The sequence below is a fragment of the Harpia harpyja genome, assembly GCF_026419915.1.
Source record: "Harpia harpyja isolate bHarHar1 chromosome W unlocalized genomic scaffold, bHarHar1 primary haplotype SUPER_W_unloc_1, whole genome shotgun sequence".
Taxonomy (NCBI): domain Eukaryota; kingdom Metazoa; phylum Chordata; class Aves; order Accipitriformes; family Accipitridae; genus Harpia; species Harpia harpyja.
In genome coordinates, this window is record NW_026293183.1 from 352,367 (window position 1) to 365,893 (window position 13,527).

At 52.8% G+C, this 13,527-nt stretch overlaps 1 protein-coding gene and 1 long non-coding RNA gene across 2 annotated transcripts; one reads left to right on the forward strand and one right to left on the reverse strand.

Moving 5' to 3' along the window:
* Positions 1-2: 2 nt before the first annotated feature.
* Positions 3-1,218, reverse strand: MRPS12 (mitochondrial ribosomal protein S12). Its single transcript, XM_052779407.1, is given in 3 exon segments — positions 3-76; positions 79-423; positions 513-1,218. Coding segments are annotated over 3 exon segments (453 nt in total). The 5' UTR covers positions 562-1,218; the 3' UTR covers positions 3-17.
* On the forward strand, positions 1,218-11,869 carry LOC128138101 (uncharacterized). The gene is made up of 3 exons (XR_008233954.1): positions 1,218-1,669; positions 2,545-2,609; positions 11,694-11,869. It is a non-coding gene; the product is annotated as an uncharacterized LOC128138101 (long non-coding RNA).
* The last annotated feature ends 1,658 nt before the right edge of the window (positions 11,870-13,527 follow it).

Sequence of the window (13,527 nt, forward strand, 5' to 3'; positions counted from 1 at the left end):
CCGCGTGCTCCCTCTCCTCACTTCTTTTTCTGGACGTGGGTGCAGTCGTACTTGCCCCGCATGATAGTGAGCTTCACCCCGGCAGGTCCTGGGTGCGGCCGCCCTGCACCAGCACGACATGGTGCTCCTGCAGGCTGTGGCCCTCCCTGGGGATGAAGCACACCACCTCCTTCCCGTTGCTCAGCCGCACCCGTGCGCATTTTCGGTTGGCCGAGTTGGGCTTCTTGGGCTTCCGAATCAGGTTCTTGATCACCACCCCCTTGATCTGGGGGCAACCTTCGGCTGCCCCCAGCTTGGGAGGGGGCGGCTTGGGCCGGCCCTGACGGTGCATCTGGTTCAGGGTGGCCATACCGCCAGCCTGCTGTGGCCACGGGGGCACCAGCCACCTCCCGGGCACGGTGGCGGAGGGGAGCGCCCCGGCAGCTGCGGAGGAGAACGAGAGAGAGGGGTCAGCAGCCGCAGGCGGCTCGATAGGCCCCGGCCGGGGACGGGAAGCGAGGCGGGATATGCACCGCAGCCGCACAGTGAGGCCGCGGCCCTCAGCAGAGCGCAGAGCAGCATCCTCCGGGCCCACAGCACGGCGACTGGCAGGGCCTGAGGGGTAAACGCCCGGTTAGCACCATCCAGGGGGCGGCAGCCGCCTCCCCGACCCACCGGGGCCCCTGCTGGTGACACGCGGATCAAACTTTACAACTCGGAGAGTGAGTTATAAAGCAGGTATGTTTATTTCAGCGCCGGGTGCAAGGGATTTCTCCTCAAAGCTTGCACACCGTCTCAGCAAGCAGCCAGATATTTATTACACCAAAGCATACATATTCATAGGGTTACACAATATAAAATATACATATGTATAAGTTGGGGCAGGGTTAGTTCAAAAGCTTGTGTCAGCAGTTCTAAAACGTTTATGTCATCTTGCACAGGCTCAGATCTGTCTCTGGTGGTCATTTACTTCTTCAGGGGTCTTATCTTCCTCTTCTTCTTCTGTCCTCTAAATGAACTTTAGTCATTTACGCATGCTCTCTTCTTACTTGGTGATTTCAGCGGTTTTTAACAAGTCCTAACAAGTTCTGCCTGTTATCACCTCCTTTGTTTGGCATGTCAGTCCTTGACGAATACCAGTCCCTGATAAGCTTAACCCCTGACAGACGCCACAGGCGCCAGGCCCCAGCAAGCAAGCCTCGAAAGAACAAACAAGGCCAACAGAATTATTAAACAATATTTAAGTGGTCAAAAGGCAAATAGTTATTTCCCTGTATCACTGGGGCCCACGTCCCGCACCGGAGACCGGCGGGGGAGACGCCTGCGCGACCCCGGGGACAGCAGCAGCGACACCGCCGCCATCTTAGCGCGCTGCCATCCCCTCCTGCCCCGTTTCCCGCCGCGCCGCGTTCTGATTGGACAACGGGAGCGCCAATCTCCCGCCCCTCGCTCTGTGATTGGCCACAATCCCTGTTAGCCTTCCCTGATCGCTACCGCTCCTACGGGTACGCGGCGGGGGTCAAACGCTGGGCGGGACTCCGCCTTCCCCCCTCGAGGCCCCGCCCGATGGGGGGCGGTGCCTGTTGCTGGGGTAACGCGGGCAGGGAGGGTGCCCGGATGCGGTTCGATCGCAACATGGCGGTGGCCGAGTGAGCTGGGGGGAGTGGCAGCCCTGGGCTCGTCGTGAGGGGTGAGCGGGGGCTGAGGGGGAGGTGAGGGCCTGAAGGGGACGTGGAGGGGTCTGAGGGGAAGGGGACGGGGACGGGGACGTTGGGGGCCTGAGAGGAGATGGAGGGGGTGAGGGAAAGGGGGAGACTGGGGCTGGGAGGCTGAGGGAGAGAGGAGATGGGGAGGCCTGAAGGGGGGGGGGATAGGGGGGTGGGGGTTATGGGGAGGGAAGGTGCTGAGAGGGTGGGGGTTTGGGGGGGGCCTGAGGGGAAAGGGGGGGGGTTGGGTGCGAGGGGCTGAGTGGCCTGGGGGGAAGGCGGTGTGAAGGATTGAGGGTCCTGGGGGAAGGGGGCAGTGGGGGTGCGGGGGGGGGGGGAGCAGCTGGGGGAGTCCTGTGCCAGAGGTTGGGGGGGCAAGGGAGTTGGTAGGCTGCTGGGGGGGGGGCTGGGGAGAAGAGGAGGGTGAGAAAGTGTGGAGCTGGGTTTGGGGGGCTCCTGAGGAGCTGGGGTGGGAGCTGGGCCGGGGGGGTGGTGAGCGGAGGGACAAGCGAGCTGCGAGGTCTTGGGGAAAGCGGTAAAACTGGGGAGGGGGATATCGGGCCTGCCCCAACCCTCGGGGCTGGCGGGGCGAGCGGCAGGAGGCCTGGAGGGGAGCGCAGGCAGGGCAGGTGGGTTGAGCCCGGGCGTGGAGAGGAGTCCTGGAATTCGAGGCAAGGCAGGAGGGGAGCTGGCAGCAGGTGGGGAGGCTGAAGGAAGGGTAGGGATAGGGCTCTGCCTTCCTCCGAACCCTCCCTGGCCTAAAAATAGTCAAAATTGTGGGTTACGAGGTATTGCAGTCTAGGTACTGTGCCGGGCCGTGTGTCAGGGAACCTTACGGAAATCTCTTGTTCTCGTGCAGCATCTTTCACCGGAGGATCCCGGCATGCTTAGCTGAGTCGAAAAAGAGTTTTCCCTTCCTCGCAGGTAGGAAATGGAGGCAAAATATTTTGTCTGGAGAAGCCCTTTCTCCCCGGGGCTCCCATCACTGCGCATCGCTCTTCAGAAGTCCTTATTCTGTGTGTGTGCTTTGCGATCCGATATTCGAGAAGGGTCTTTCCGTGCCAGAGTGTGTCTGATGCTCTTCACCAAGCGCAGGACGGAGGAGAATCGGGAGAAGCACAGTCGCTGTTGCGATTAGGTTTTCATAGAAAAGCCATCGGAGCCCTCCTCAGCTCTCTGGGGTGTGGAAATTGGATCAGCCCTCTCCCTGTGCGCTCGGTAACATGCAGGGTCCAGCTGAAGGGGAGCGGCTTGCAGGAAGCACAGAAAAACATCTAAGAATTGTTTTTTCTGGTGTCTGTTATCTGCGTTCTCAGTTCTGTGTGGTTTTGTACACCCATCAGTGTTTACAGGGCACTTCTCTCCCTGGTAACGAGGCAAGTTAACGGTCGGTTTAGCTGCAGAGCCCCGGAGTAGATTTTTCCAGTGTCTCGTGCGACTTTGGGCCGGGCATTTGGAGGCAGCTGGGCACCGTTGCACAGGAGCTGGCATCCCTTGGGGCTGCCGTAACTCCCCTGTCTGGCGCTGAACCCCTCAAAAATGGGGTTTCGTCCCAGTTTTGGCACATCAGGAGGAGGGTGAGAATAGAAATTGCCGTCTCCAGACTCCTGTGTTGTGCTCCCGTGGCCGTAAACGTGAGGTAGCGGTGCCGCGCCAGCCAAAACTTTGCCAGAGCTGGTGCCGGCACTGCCTGGGTAAGTTGTTAGTGGGGACGGAGAATCGACAGGTAGGAGTGCAGGCAGCGCATGCCCAACGCACGTATGGTTTTTGGGCTGTGAAATTATTAATTTGTGTAACCTTTCCCTGTGCCTGCATGTTCACTCAACTGAAGGTATCCACAGCTGGAGATAAGCACCCTGCGCTTCCTTTTCTGTGTGTTCCCATCGCTGGTGGCACTTTGTTTGTCGAAGGGAAATGAAAAAAAAATGAGAAAAGTTTCAGGATTAGTTTTCAGTTATGTTTTCCCTGTAATTTACTGAGTTTTGCAACAATGAACTGGGTGGGCTGCAGGGCCGTGGAGGGACTCTGGCAACGCCCTATGCAGTAGGCTCGTAAATAACTGCAAATTGGATTTATTGAAAATACCCAGCTGTGGAGTGCGGCGGTGGGGAAGATGCAACTGACCTTAGGAGAGCTGTGGGGGGAAAAAAAAAAAAAAGAAGGTTTTAAATAAAGCCCCAAAGTTTGAACAGTGGCCAAAGAATTAGCTGCTGGCTGCCAGTACAAACATTAACTAATCCTGGCAGCTTTTTAAGGCAAGTATCTTTAGTTCTGGTTAAGAAATAAACCTGTTGGATGTATGGATTGTCCCTGGTGCAGGTTGAGGGAGGTTTTCTGGGAACTGCAGATAAATGCCACATAGGAACAGGACTGTGAAACGTGGTACCCAGCGAGGGTGTAACATGAGGCTGTGCCAATCCGTGGCTGGTGTCGCATGTAGTCATCTTCCAGCCGCTATAACCACCTTCAGAAAGATCCCTCTGAAACCTCCTGGCTCAGCTGAGGAGTTACCGCCCTGAGATTCCCAAATAAAGGTAATTAACTGGAATGTATTTGGGCGTTGAAATAGCAGCAGAAGTTTCCAGGGAAGATGCTGGTGGGATAATGATGGCTCAGGTTGTGTTTCACCTCTGCCGAGTGGAAACTTCTCTGCTCCCCCTCCCATGTTGTTCCAAGTTCCCAGATGTTTTCCAGATACCGGCTATCTTTATTTACATTTGGGGGGGGTGTGACATTTATTTTACTAGCGCTTATTGAATCTGCCAGAAGGAAGCCGTCTTTATAAAAATAAAAAAAAATCACAGGCTTTTGCTCTGAACCACTCAACGCACTTTGTTGCTGTGTTGGTGACTCGTTATTGACGTGTGGGCTCTGCGAGCCGTGGGTTTGTGTGTCCATCTCCATTTAAAAGGTGGAGATTTTGTTCCTGACATCTTGCTAAGTGCTGTCCACCTCGCTGGGGGTGAGCAGAGCAAATCGCGGCGCAGCCTGAAACCTGGATGCCACACGCTTGGGAACTGTCGGAGCGGTGAGGAGGGGAAAGCAGCGCCGGAGGAGATCGGATCTGGAAGGGACGAGGTTTGGGATGGGGGCAGCCCCAGAGCACGTTTGTGGAATGTCCCTGCAATGCGTTCTTCACCTTGCAGGCTTGGATCCGCTGTGCTTGACTTTTCCGATGAATAATTTAGGAATTTGTGGGTGTTTGGCAGAGGGGGTGGGAGGGGAGGAAGCGTAATTTTACATCACCGCTGGTGGTTACAACTTAGGTAGAGCCTTCGTGGCCAATTTAGCGCTGCCGGAGAAGAAATGGTTCCCTCTGAATGTCAACGGGATGTTTTCCTGGCACTGCGGGGGACTGACACGCTGCCAGGCTCATGTCCTGGCATGGAAAAGAGCAGCCTTTATCGCAGCGTGCGCTTTCTCCCCAACTCTAGAGGGATTTCCCGACCACGCTGCCAGGTTCGATTGTCCTTTTCCCAGCCAAAACGAGTGTCCGGAAAACGAGGAGTGGGGCTGGCGTGCATGTGTGTCCTGGCTTCGCAGCGAGCTTTGCCTCCCCGGTGAGATCGCTTGCTTTGGGGCCGCATCCTCGGTGCTCGCAGGGAAGGACACGTCCCCTAAAGTCCTGCCTGGCTCGGGGAGAAATCCCAGGGACGTTTTCGCAGCTTCCCTGCAGCCTAATTACAGCCGCATCGTTTTTATTTAATAAAACCCGATTTCTCCTGAGCTTAGGCGAGGAAGGGAGGAATATTTGCTCTCTGCCTCGCAAATCAAGCCACAGTAGGTTTAGTGTTTTCAGAGGCAGCTTTGTGTGGCACAGGCGCAGCTCACGTTTCCAAACCGGCTTCCTGAAGGATTTGCTGTTTTCATAGATCTTGATTAATTGGCAATTGGATAATTTTTTTATTAACTCTTCAGCCCTTCGCCTGCTCTTTCTGCAGCTTTGTCGTGGTTTAACCCCAGCCAGCAACTAAGCACCATGCAGCTGCTCACTCACTCCCCCCACACCCAGTGGGATGGGGGAGAAAATCAGGAAAAGAAGTAAAACTCGTGGGTTGAGATAAGAATGGTTTAATAGAACAGAAAAGAAGAAACTAATAATGATAATGATAACACTAATAAAATGACAACAGCAATAATAAAAGGATTGGAATGTACAAATGATGTGCAGTGCAATTGCTCACCACCTGCCAATCGACACCCAGCTAGTCCCTGAGCAGCGATCCCCTGCCCCCACTCCCCCCAGTTTATATACGAGATGTGACGTCACACGGTATGGAATACCCTGTTGGCCAGTTTGGGTCAGGTGCCCTGGCTGTGTCCTGTGCCAACTTCTTGTGCCCCTCCAGCTTTCTCGCTGGCTGGGCTTGAGAAGCTGAAAAATCCTTGACTTTAGTCTAAACACTACTTAGCAACAGCTGAAAACATCAGTGTTATCAACATTCTTCTCATACTGAACTCAAAACATAGCACTGTACCAGCTACTAGGAAGACAGTTAACTCTATCCCAGCTGAAACCAGGACAAGCTTTAAACCAAACCCTTCAAAACTGCTTCTCTCCAAGTAAATGATTCGGGGCGTGAGGTTCTTGCTTGGTTTTTGTGTGCTTGCGTTGCAGGTGGAGGATGTTTAAGTAATGATGATTTTCATTATGTCCAACTTTATTAGAGAAAGTGTAATTGTTTTGAACTGTGCTCACTCCGTTTTTTCTTTCCCCATGTTGTGCACTTACACAGTGCAAATAAGCTATAATTTCTGTAAATGATGTAAGGGGCTAATTAAAGGTTTTACTTGACTAATCAGCTTGCACTTTAATTAGCACCAAATGGTAATCGCTTGCTGAAACATAAATTGGCTTCTTGGCTGCCTGTTATGGGAGGATCCAGCCCATTCTGGCAGGACTGTCAGAAAAGGGGTGCAGGGGTGCGTGCTCTGCCTCCCATCGAGGGAGCCCGGCTTCGTTAACCCCAGCACCACCGTAGATGTTAATGAACTGTTGCCAAAGACATAAATTCGTGGTTTCACCTTCCTACCATGCAGCGTGCTCCGTCTGGGCAGGCAGCATCAAATCGGGTCATTAAAATCTCTTGGCCTGACGAAGGGGGGAGCGTTGGCTGGCGCAGTACCAGCTCAGAGCTTTTATTTCCCTGTTTTCCGAGGCCGGGCTGTGTGAAGTTGACGTGGTGGCTGCCTGCAGCACTGGCACGGCTGCATGTTGTGCAAACGTGACTCTGTTTTTACCATCACTAATACCACATCAGGGCCTTTCCAGCAACTGGAGAGGGAGCTGAGTGCTGATCACTCTCTAAATACACCTTGAAATCACCTGACACCAATGTCTCATTGCTCTGCTGTGCCAGAGCCTCCTGGCTCGTTGAGAGCATGTGTAATTAATGTGCCATGCGGGGGGAAGAGCTGGAGATGGCCGTGTCAGTCCTGGTTCGCATTCTTGGCATGCCTCGCTCCCCTGACCCTGCAGCTTCTGGCTCAGAGGAAACCTTGTGCTGCAAAAAAAAGCTGAGCCTAGCCAGAAATTTGCACTCTGTGGAGCACATTTGGGTCCGGTGGCATCAGAGAATTGTGCCAAAAGGTGTCGGTCACATCCGTGTGTGCTGTGACAAAGCACAGCTGTCCGCAGCGAGGACACAGAGATATGCAAGGGGTCTGAAGTGTCTCCATCTCGTTAATGCTCAAGGGGAGGCCTTGGGTTTTGTGCTTGTGATTGTGTGTGGGGTTGGTGTTGGTTTTTTTTTTCCTCTTTTTTTCCTCCCTGAAACAAATACTTCAGTTGATTAAAATGTTCTCGCCTTACAAACTGCCTCTGAGGTGACTCCTCCTCTTTCCTTTGAGAGCAGGCTCCTGCAGAATAGCTGCTTTGTCAGGAGGTAGATTTAACTAGCACTGGGGTAGGGCTCTTGCGCTCCTCCTGCATCCCTGGCGGATCACCTCCCCCATCTCCCAGAGCTTCCTAACGGTCTTTTGCTAATGAAGAGCGGTGCGGTAATGTGGTATCCCAGCTTTGGCGTCATAAGAGGTGGCAGCAACAGCAAGACTGGGGTGTGTCAACCCCATGAGAAATCCCCCCCTTTTCTGGTGCCTTCCCCACCGGGAATATCTGCGGTGTCGTATCGGTGGAGGAACAGCTGGGGTGAAGGTGGGGATGTCAGCAGCGATGGGGTGAAGGCCAGGCTGATGCTGGTGGAGCCTGGGACCGGCTGCAGAGCATCCCTCCTTCACCTCCCACTCTGTGCACGTGATTTAATGAGTTCCCTTGCAGTCGGGTGAGAGGGACGTGGCCGATTTAGGAGCCTGGCATATTTGGGCTGGTGGTCCCTGCTTGGCGCATCAGGACTCCCAACTCCAGCAGAGCTATCGAGGGTTCATGCAGGGACCCCTCTGCCCTCGGAGTAGAGAGGGAGTGAGAAGAGGAGGTTGCCCACCCCACGTCTTTCTTGCTCAATAAGGATTTTTAAGCCCAAACCATGTTTAGAAGTACAGTCCACTGCCAGGTTGCATTAAAATCATCATTACAAGTAATTCCCCTCCAAGGCTGCTGGGACAGCAAGACTGGTTGCGCATAAATGGAAGGGACTTTGGCTTCCTTGGTGCTTGTTTATTGTCTGAAGCTTTCTGTCGCCTATCGACCTGCTCCCAGGTCAGGCGACGTCCCCATGGAGCTCTTCCCGATGCGGATTACCAACCTTTTGCTGCTGCTGGGGTTATCTGGTTTCAATAAATAAACACAGAATGAAACCAACACAGTCTCGGCAATCTCCCTCTCGCACAGCCTCAAACGTGCTCCTTCAGCAGGAGTCAGGTGCATGGGGGACCCCACCCCACATTTCGGGGTGCCAGCATCACTGTGGGATATGCAGCCGACTGAGGGCTCCCGTCCTCCACGAAGGAGCCCCGAGAGGTAAATGCGGAGCGCGGTGGCTCTGAGCCTGCCGAAGGCTAATCGGGTTTTGTCAAGCCCTGGGTCGAGCCTGTACTCGCTTTTCTTGTTTCTTTTTTCTTTTTATCCATTGCTGAAGAGCCGGAGCATCTGAATTAAATAAATGGAGGAACCTTGGATGGTTTTGTTTACTTCCCCGGTGGCTTAATGCCTTGTTCAGCCGTCAGAATAAACATATCGGCTACAGATCGAGTTTCTCTCCTCCACCCTTGACCAAAGGGATCTTCTGTGCACAGAGGAACCTGTTTGTCCTGGCCAGGATAGGTGGGAGCAGAAGATGCCAGATATAAACTGGGAGACTCTTTTCTTCTTTTTTAAATCAGTTTGGAACTTCCTCTTGAAATCACGCTCGAGTGTTTGGTTAACCCCACTGCAAGCGGGGGAGTCACAGGTGTAATAGCTCCTCGGCTGGGTCGGCAGTTGTTCCTGATCCCCTCTCCCAAAACAGTCCATCCTTCTGAGGTTTTCCGCACCAGATGTTAAACTGTTTCTGCTTCCAGAACAGATATCCCAAAAACGGTGTGCGATTTGCATTTCTTGACATCCTTTTAGTTAAAAGCACCTGCTTTCTGCATTGCCAAGTACGTAGTAGGATGGGGTTTCCTTCGTTTTGGATCTTTTAGGCTGGATTTTGCTCAAGGATTGTTGCTGTTGTTCGAAAAGTTGCACGTTCGCCCGATACTGCTTTGCTGGGAAAGCAGCTGTGTGTGGAGCTGGTCCTTGGGGCTGAGCTGTTGGTGCTCTTTGCTGATTAAAACGGACGTACCCAAGTGCAGATTTAGATCTTGGCTCAAGGCTCTTGTCTCTGCTCCTGGCTGGCGTAGGTGTAGGTCTGCAGGGTTTTGAGGAAGGATTTTGGGTCAGGACAGCAGCTCACAACTTCTGGAGGAGCCTGGACTTGAGCATTTCTAGTCCTCCCACCCCTCTGGCACATCCAGCTGGAGATGGATGCTCTGGGTCCGTGTATGGATGTTAGGTCCAGACTAAAACCCAAGCGTGTGAAGGCTGCTCAGGTAGCTCTCGGGCCGCACGCCTCTGCTGCCTCCCAGGGGTTCAGCACATCATCTCTGCTCAGAAATGAGCTCCACACATCCCTCCTGGCTGGCTCCCTGTTTAATTTCTGCGCTAATTATCTTCTGGTGCCCTGGGGTGCGGTCTTCTTGCCCTTCCGCTCGGAGATTAAATGAACGAAGACTTTCCAAGCATCTGCCAGCTCAGGGAGAAACACTGTTTGAATGTAATGGTGGGGAAAGTGGAAGTTAGCAAGCAGAGCGAGTTTTGTGTGATGTCCTGCATCGAAGGGTCTCCTGGCAAAGCAGAGTAGAGCCAGAGGATTAATTTGGGTCCGGAGCTGATTTTGGAAAGTGATTTCCCAAAGCGCCCCAAAATTTCATCTCCCGTGTGTCCGTGCGTGCAGCTAATTCTGCTTTACAGGGAGAAATTCAGTCTGCAGAGCTTCTGCCTGTATCTCTGGAAACTGAGATAAGGGTAATTGGAGCTCATGCTTCGAGGCACAAATTGTGTCTGTGGGGAATGGGAGGACCGGTCCTTTTCTGGTGCAATATTGTGCCATGGTATTTTAAGGGGGAGTTTCTGGTGCTGGGTGGCTTTGTCTGATGGGGGGGGATTGCACTGGCCCCATGAACCTTTAGAGAATAAGGTAAAATTCAGCGTTAGCTGAATCAAAGCTGGTGGGTTTGATTTTTGGCCAGAGCTCTTGGTGGGTACACCAAAACCCAGGTGTACCCCTTTTCTTTTTGTAGAAAATATTCCAGTAGTTTTGGAAAAATCCCATCACCGTCATTGTTGTTTCTTCCTCTCACGCTGGTTTTTTTGAGTGCAGTAGCTGGTTGCATGAAGGATGGGAATCCTTTTCCAAAGCTTGCCATCGGCGGCTTCTGCTGTTCTCTAGCACCTCTTCTCCAAAGACCTCGGAGCTCTTCGTAATCATCTTCTGCTCAGAGAAGCCAGTATTATCCTGCTCTATTGAAGGGGAAACTGAAGTGCCTGGAGGTGACTCACTCCTTGTTGCAGGGCAAGTCAGGAGAAGAGCCGTGAACAGACTCCCAGAAACCTGCCTTTTGGCATTAAAGCAGGAAAAGGACTGGAGTTGTGGCAGGGTGATGACTGCGGAGTGGATGGAAAAAGGCAAAAATTAAAATAGTTTTGCACTCAAAGCCTAAGCTCTCCGCCACGAAGAAAATGCCTCGCTAGGCTGGTTTTTGTGTGTGCTGGTAACTGTTTCGGACCCAGTGTTGCTTTGCCACTGCTCTGTGGAGCATCAAATGCAGATGGAAATAGTGAGGCTTCGTGTTTGCGCAGCTCTGAAACAATATTTTGATTTTCTGGCTTAACCCTCGCTTCACTGACGCTGGGCTTTGCCAAAACAATTACTCTCTTACAGCTGTTCACAGCAATATCCTGTGGTATCAAGGCAATTGTACTGGTATAAATAAATTGGGAGATTTATCCAGATGCGAAATAACCTGTCAAAAGCTCCCCTCTGTTTTCTAGCAGGTAGTACCCTGATTTTGGATCGCGAGGTGTCTGTACAAAGAGCTGTGCCCACACAGATGGGTGCTGCAGCCATCCCCAATTTCAGTCAGCAGCGTTGCTGGCCATGTCGCAGAGTCAAATGGTCGCTCGTTGTCACAAGCTCTGCTGAATCTAAACTGATTTATTCCTTAAAAACAACCCCAATAAAACAACCTCCTGCAATTGTTTCCCTTCCCGTTTGTGGCGGGCAATGGGATTAATGTTTAACCTCTCTCCGCCTGGTCTGCGGGTGGTTTCGGAGGGAGCTCGTCAGGCACTTGCCTTCTCTCCCCACAAGCCCCGGCTTGTCAAGGTCTGCAGGCTCCTGCACCTGAAACTTCTGTGCAAGCATTTTCCCCGTGCTTGGGGCGGGAGCAGCGGTCTCTCATTGTGGGATGCTGCTGAACTCCATGGTGGGGGTCACGTGGCCACAGCCCCCGCTTGGTGCCGCTGACCCAGTGGTCCAGCACCTGGACCTCTAAGGCATTGGGCTCACTTTTTCACCCCTGCTTCCCCAGACAGTCAGGGCTGTCTTGCCGCACATTGTGCCAGGGCAGTGGGATGGTGCTGGGGTGTCCCGCTCTGCGGCTCAGTGCCCCCCCCCAGCAGGACGGAGGAGACGTGGCCTCGTGAAAGACTCCTCTTTGGCAGCAAATGTCTCGCTGTGGCTGCAGGTAAAACACCTGGGGCTGTTCTGTGCTGCGCAGGTTGAGCTCAAGCCCCACTGCTGGAGGTGCAGGGACGTGCACCGAGCACTGGCAGTTAGGCAGAGTTTTTGATGTACTGGTTCCCTGTGCTGCCATGTCCTGCAGGCCGGAAGTTTTGCTTTGGGACAACAGGATTAAAGAAAATTAATCCCCTTTGATCGAGCTTTTGAGGCTGTGTTTGGGGAGGTGCATTGCCTCTGAAACCAGGAGGATCCTTGCAGGGGTTACTAAGTACTTCAAATGCTTTGAATTCCAGGATTCCTCTTCTGCTCCATCGTCTGCCTGGGGACATCAGGTTCTTTTAAGTGGTAATCCGTGGTTTAATCCATCCCAGGTACAATCCATCCCAGGTACCGCACTGTCGCCCTGCCATGCTCTCCTGCCGCCTGCGCACTCAGGCAGCCTCGACCAGGTCCGTTTTTGGCCGCTTGTCTTCCTTGAGCGGCCCAGCGCAGGGCTGGAAGGCTGACACCTCTCCTCCTCTTTGAAGATTGCCGCTGCCAGCTCCGGATGGTTCCCTTCTCGCTTGTGCAAAGCCAGCTGGGCCAGTTCAACCCGCCCTCGCCGGCAGGTTAAACAAACCCGAGCAAAGCGTTACACTTCCGCCATCTCGGCGAGGCAGACATCGATGTCCTTGGCTGGAAGAGGATGCCCGTCTCTGCTGCTTTGCTTCAGGTTTGTCCTTCGAGATCTTCCATCCTCGGAGAATGTGATACCATCGAGGAAATCCCAGGTTTCCAGCTGAGCTGCCGGTGGCCCTTCTAGTACAAGGTGATTTATCAGCAGGTACGAAATCCTCTTGGCGCAGCCCTTGCTGTGCAAATATCGAGCCATCGTTCGGGGTTTTTAAAGCAAAATGTAAGAACAAAGGCTGGAGCAATATCAGCTTGAAGCCATGTGAGAAGTTTATTGCCAAATAAAAGGTGATAGCAGGGCTGAGTCTGTACCGCATAGGCCGTGGGGAGATGAAGTCTCTGTAATAGCTGATACATCGCTTTTTTCCACTGATATTTTGAAACTTTGTTGTGCGAGCAAAGCCTGCTTCGTCTTCTGGTAGGGCTGAGTTGCGAGTGCAGTTCGTTTTGGAGATAAGCTTTTGTTCCGGGGCTCTGAGGCACTATCGGGATGTGCTTGCACAGTGGGAAGGGACTAATTAGGTGGTACCGAGCAGGCAAGGGTGCTGCAGGTTCAGGAAACATCAGGATTGTCTGCAAGGTGAGGATTAGGAAGACATGCGCCTTCGCTAATTTTGTTCAAATTCTGAAAGATTTGGGGGCTAGAGCTATTTCTTTAGTGTGCTTATATCTTTCTATGAATTAATTACTGTGTTTCACAAGGCTCTGAAATTGATGCTGGGGGCTCTTTGTGCTCTTGGCAGCTGAAGAGAGCAGCTGGTGGAATTTTGTAGTCGCAGCAGCTTTTGAAGACATGCGAATCGGAGGTTTTAAGCCTCTGCTTGTTCGTACTGACACAAGAGAAATAACTTTCCAGAAGGACAAATGGGTCTTGCCTCTTGCATTAACAGAGACGCCGTGGCTCGAGTTCTTCCCAGTTCTCCGCTGCTGTTTTTCTCCTTCCCAAACAGATAAAATGAGGAACGCATGAACACTAAAATGTGATCTCAAGCCTGTTCTCAAGCTTCTGG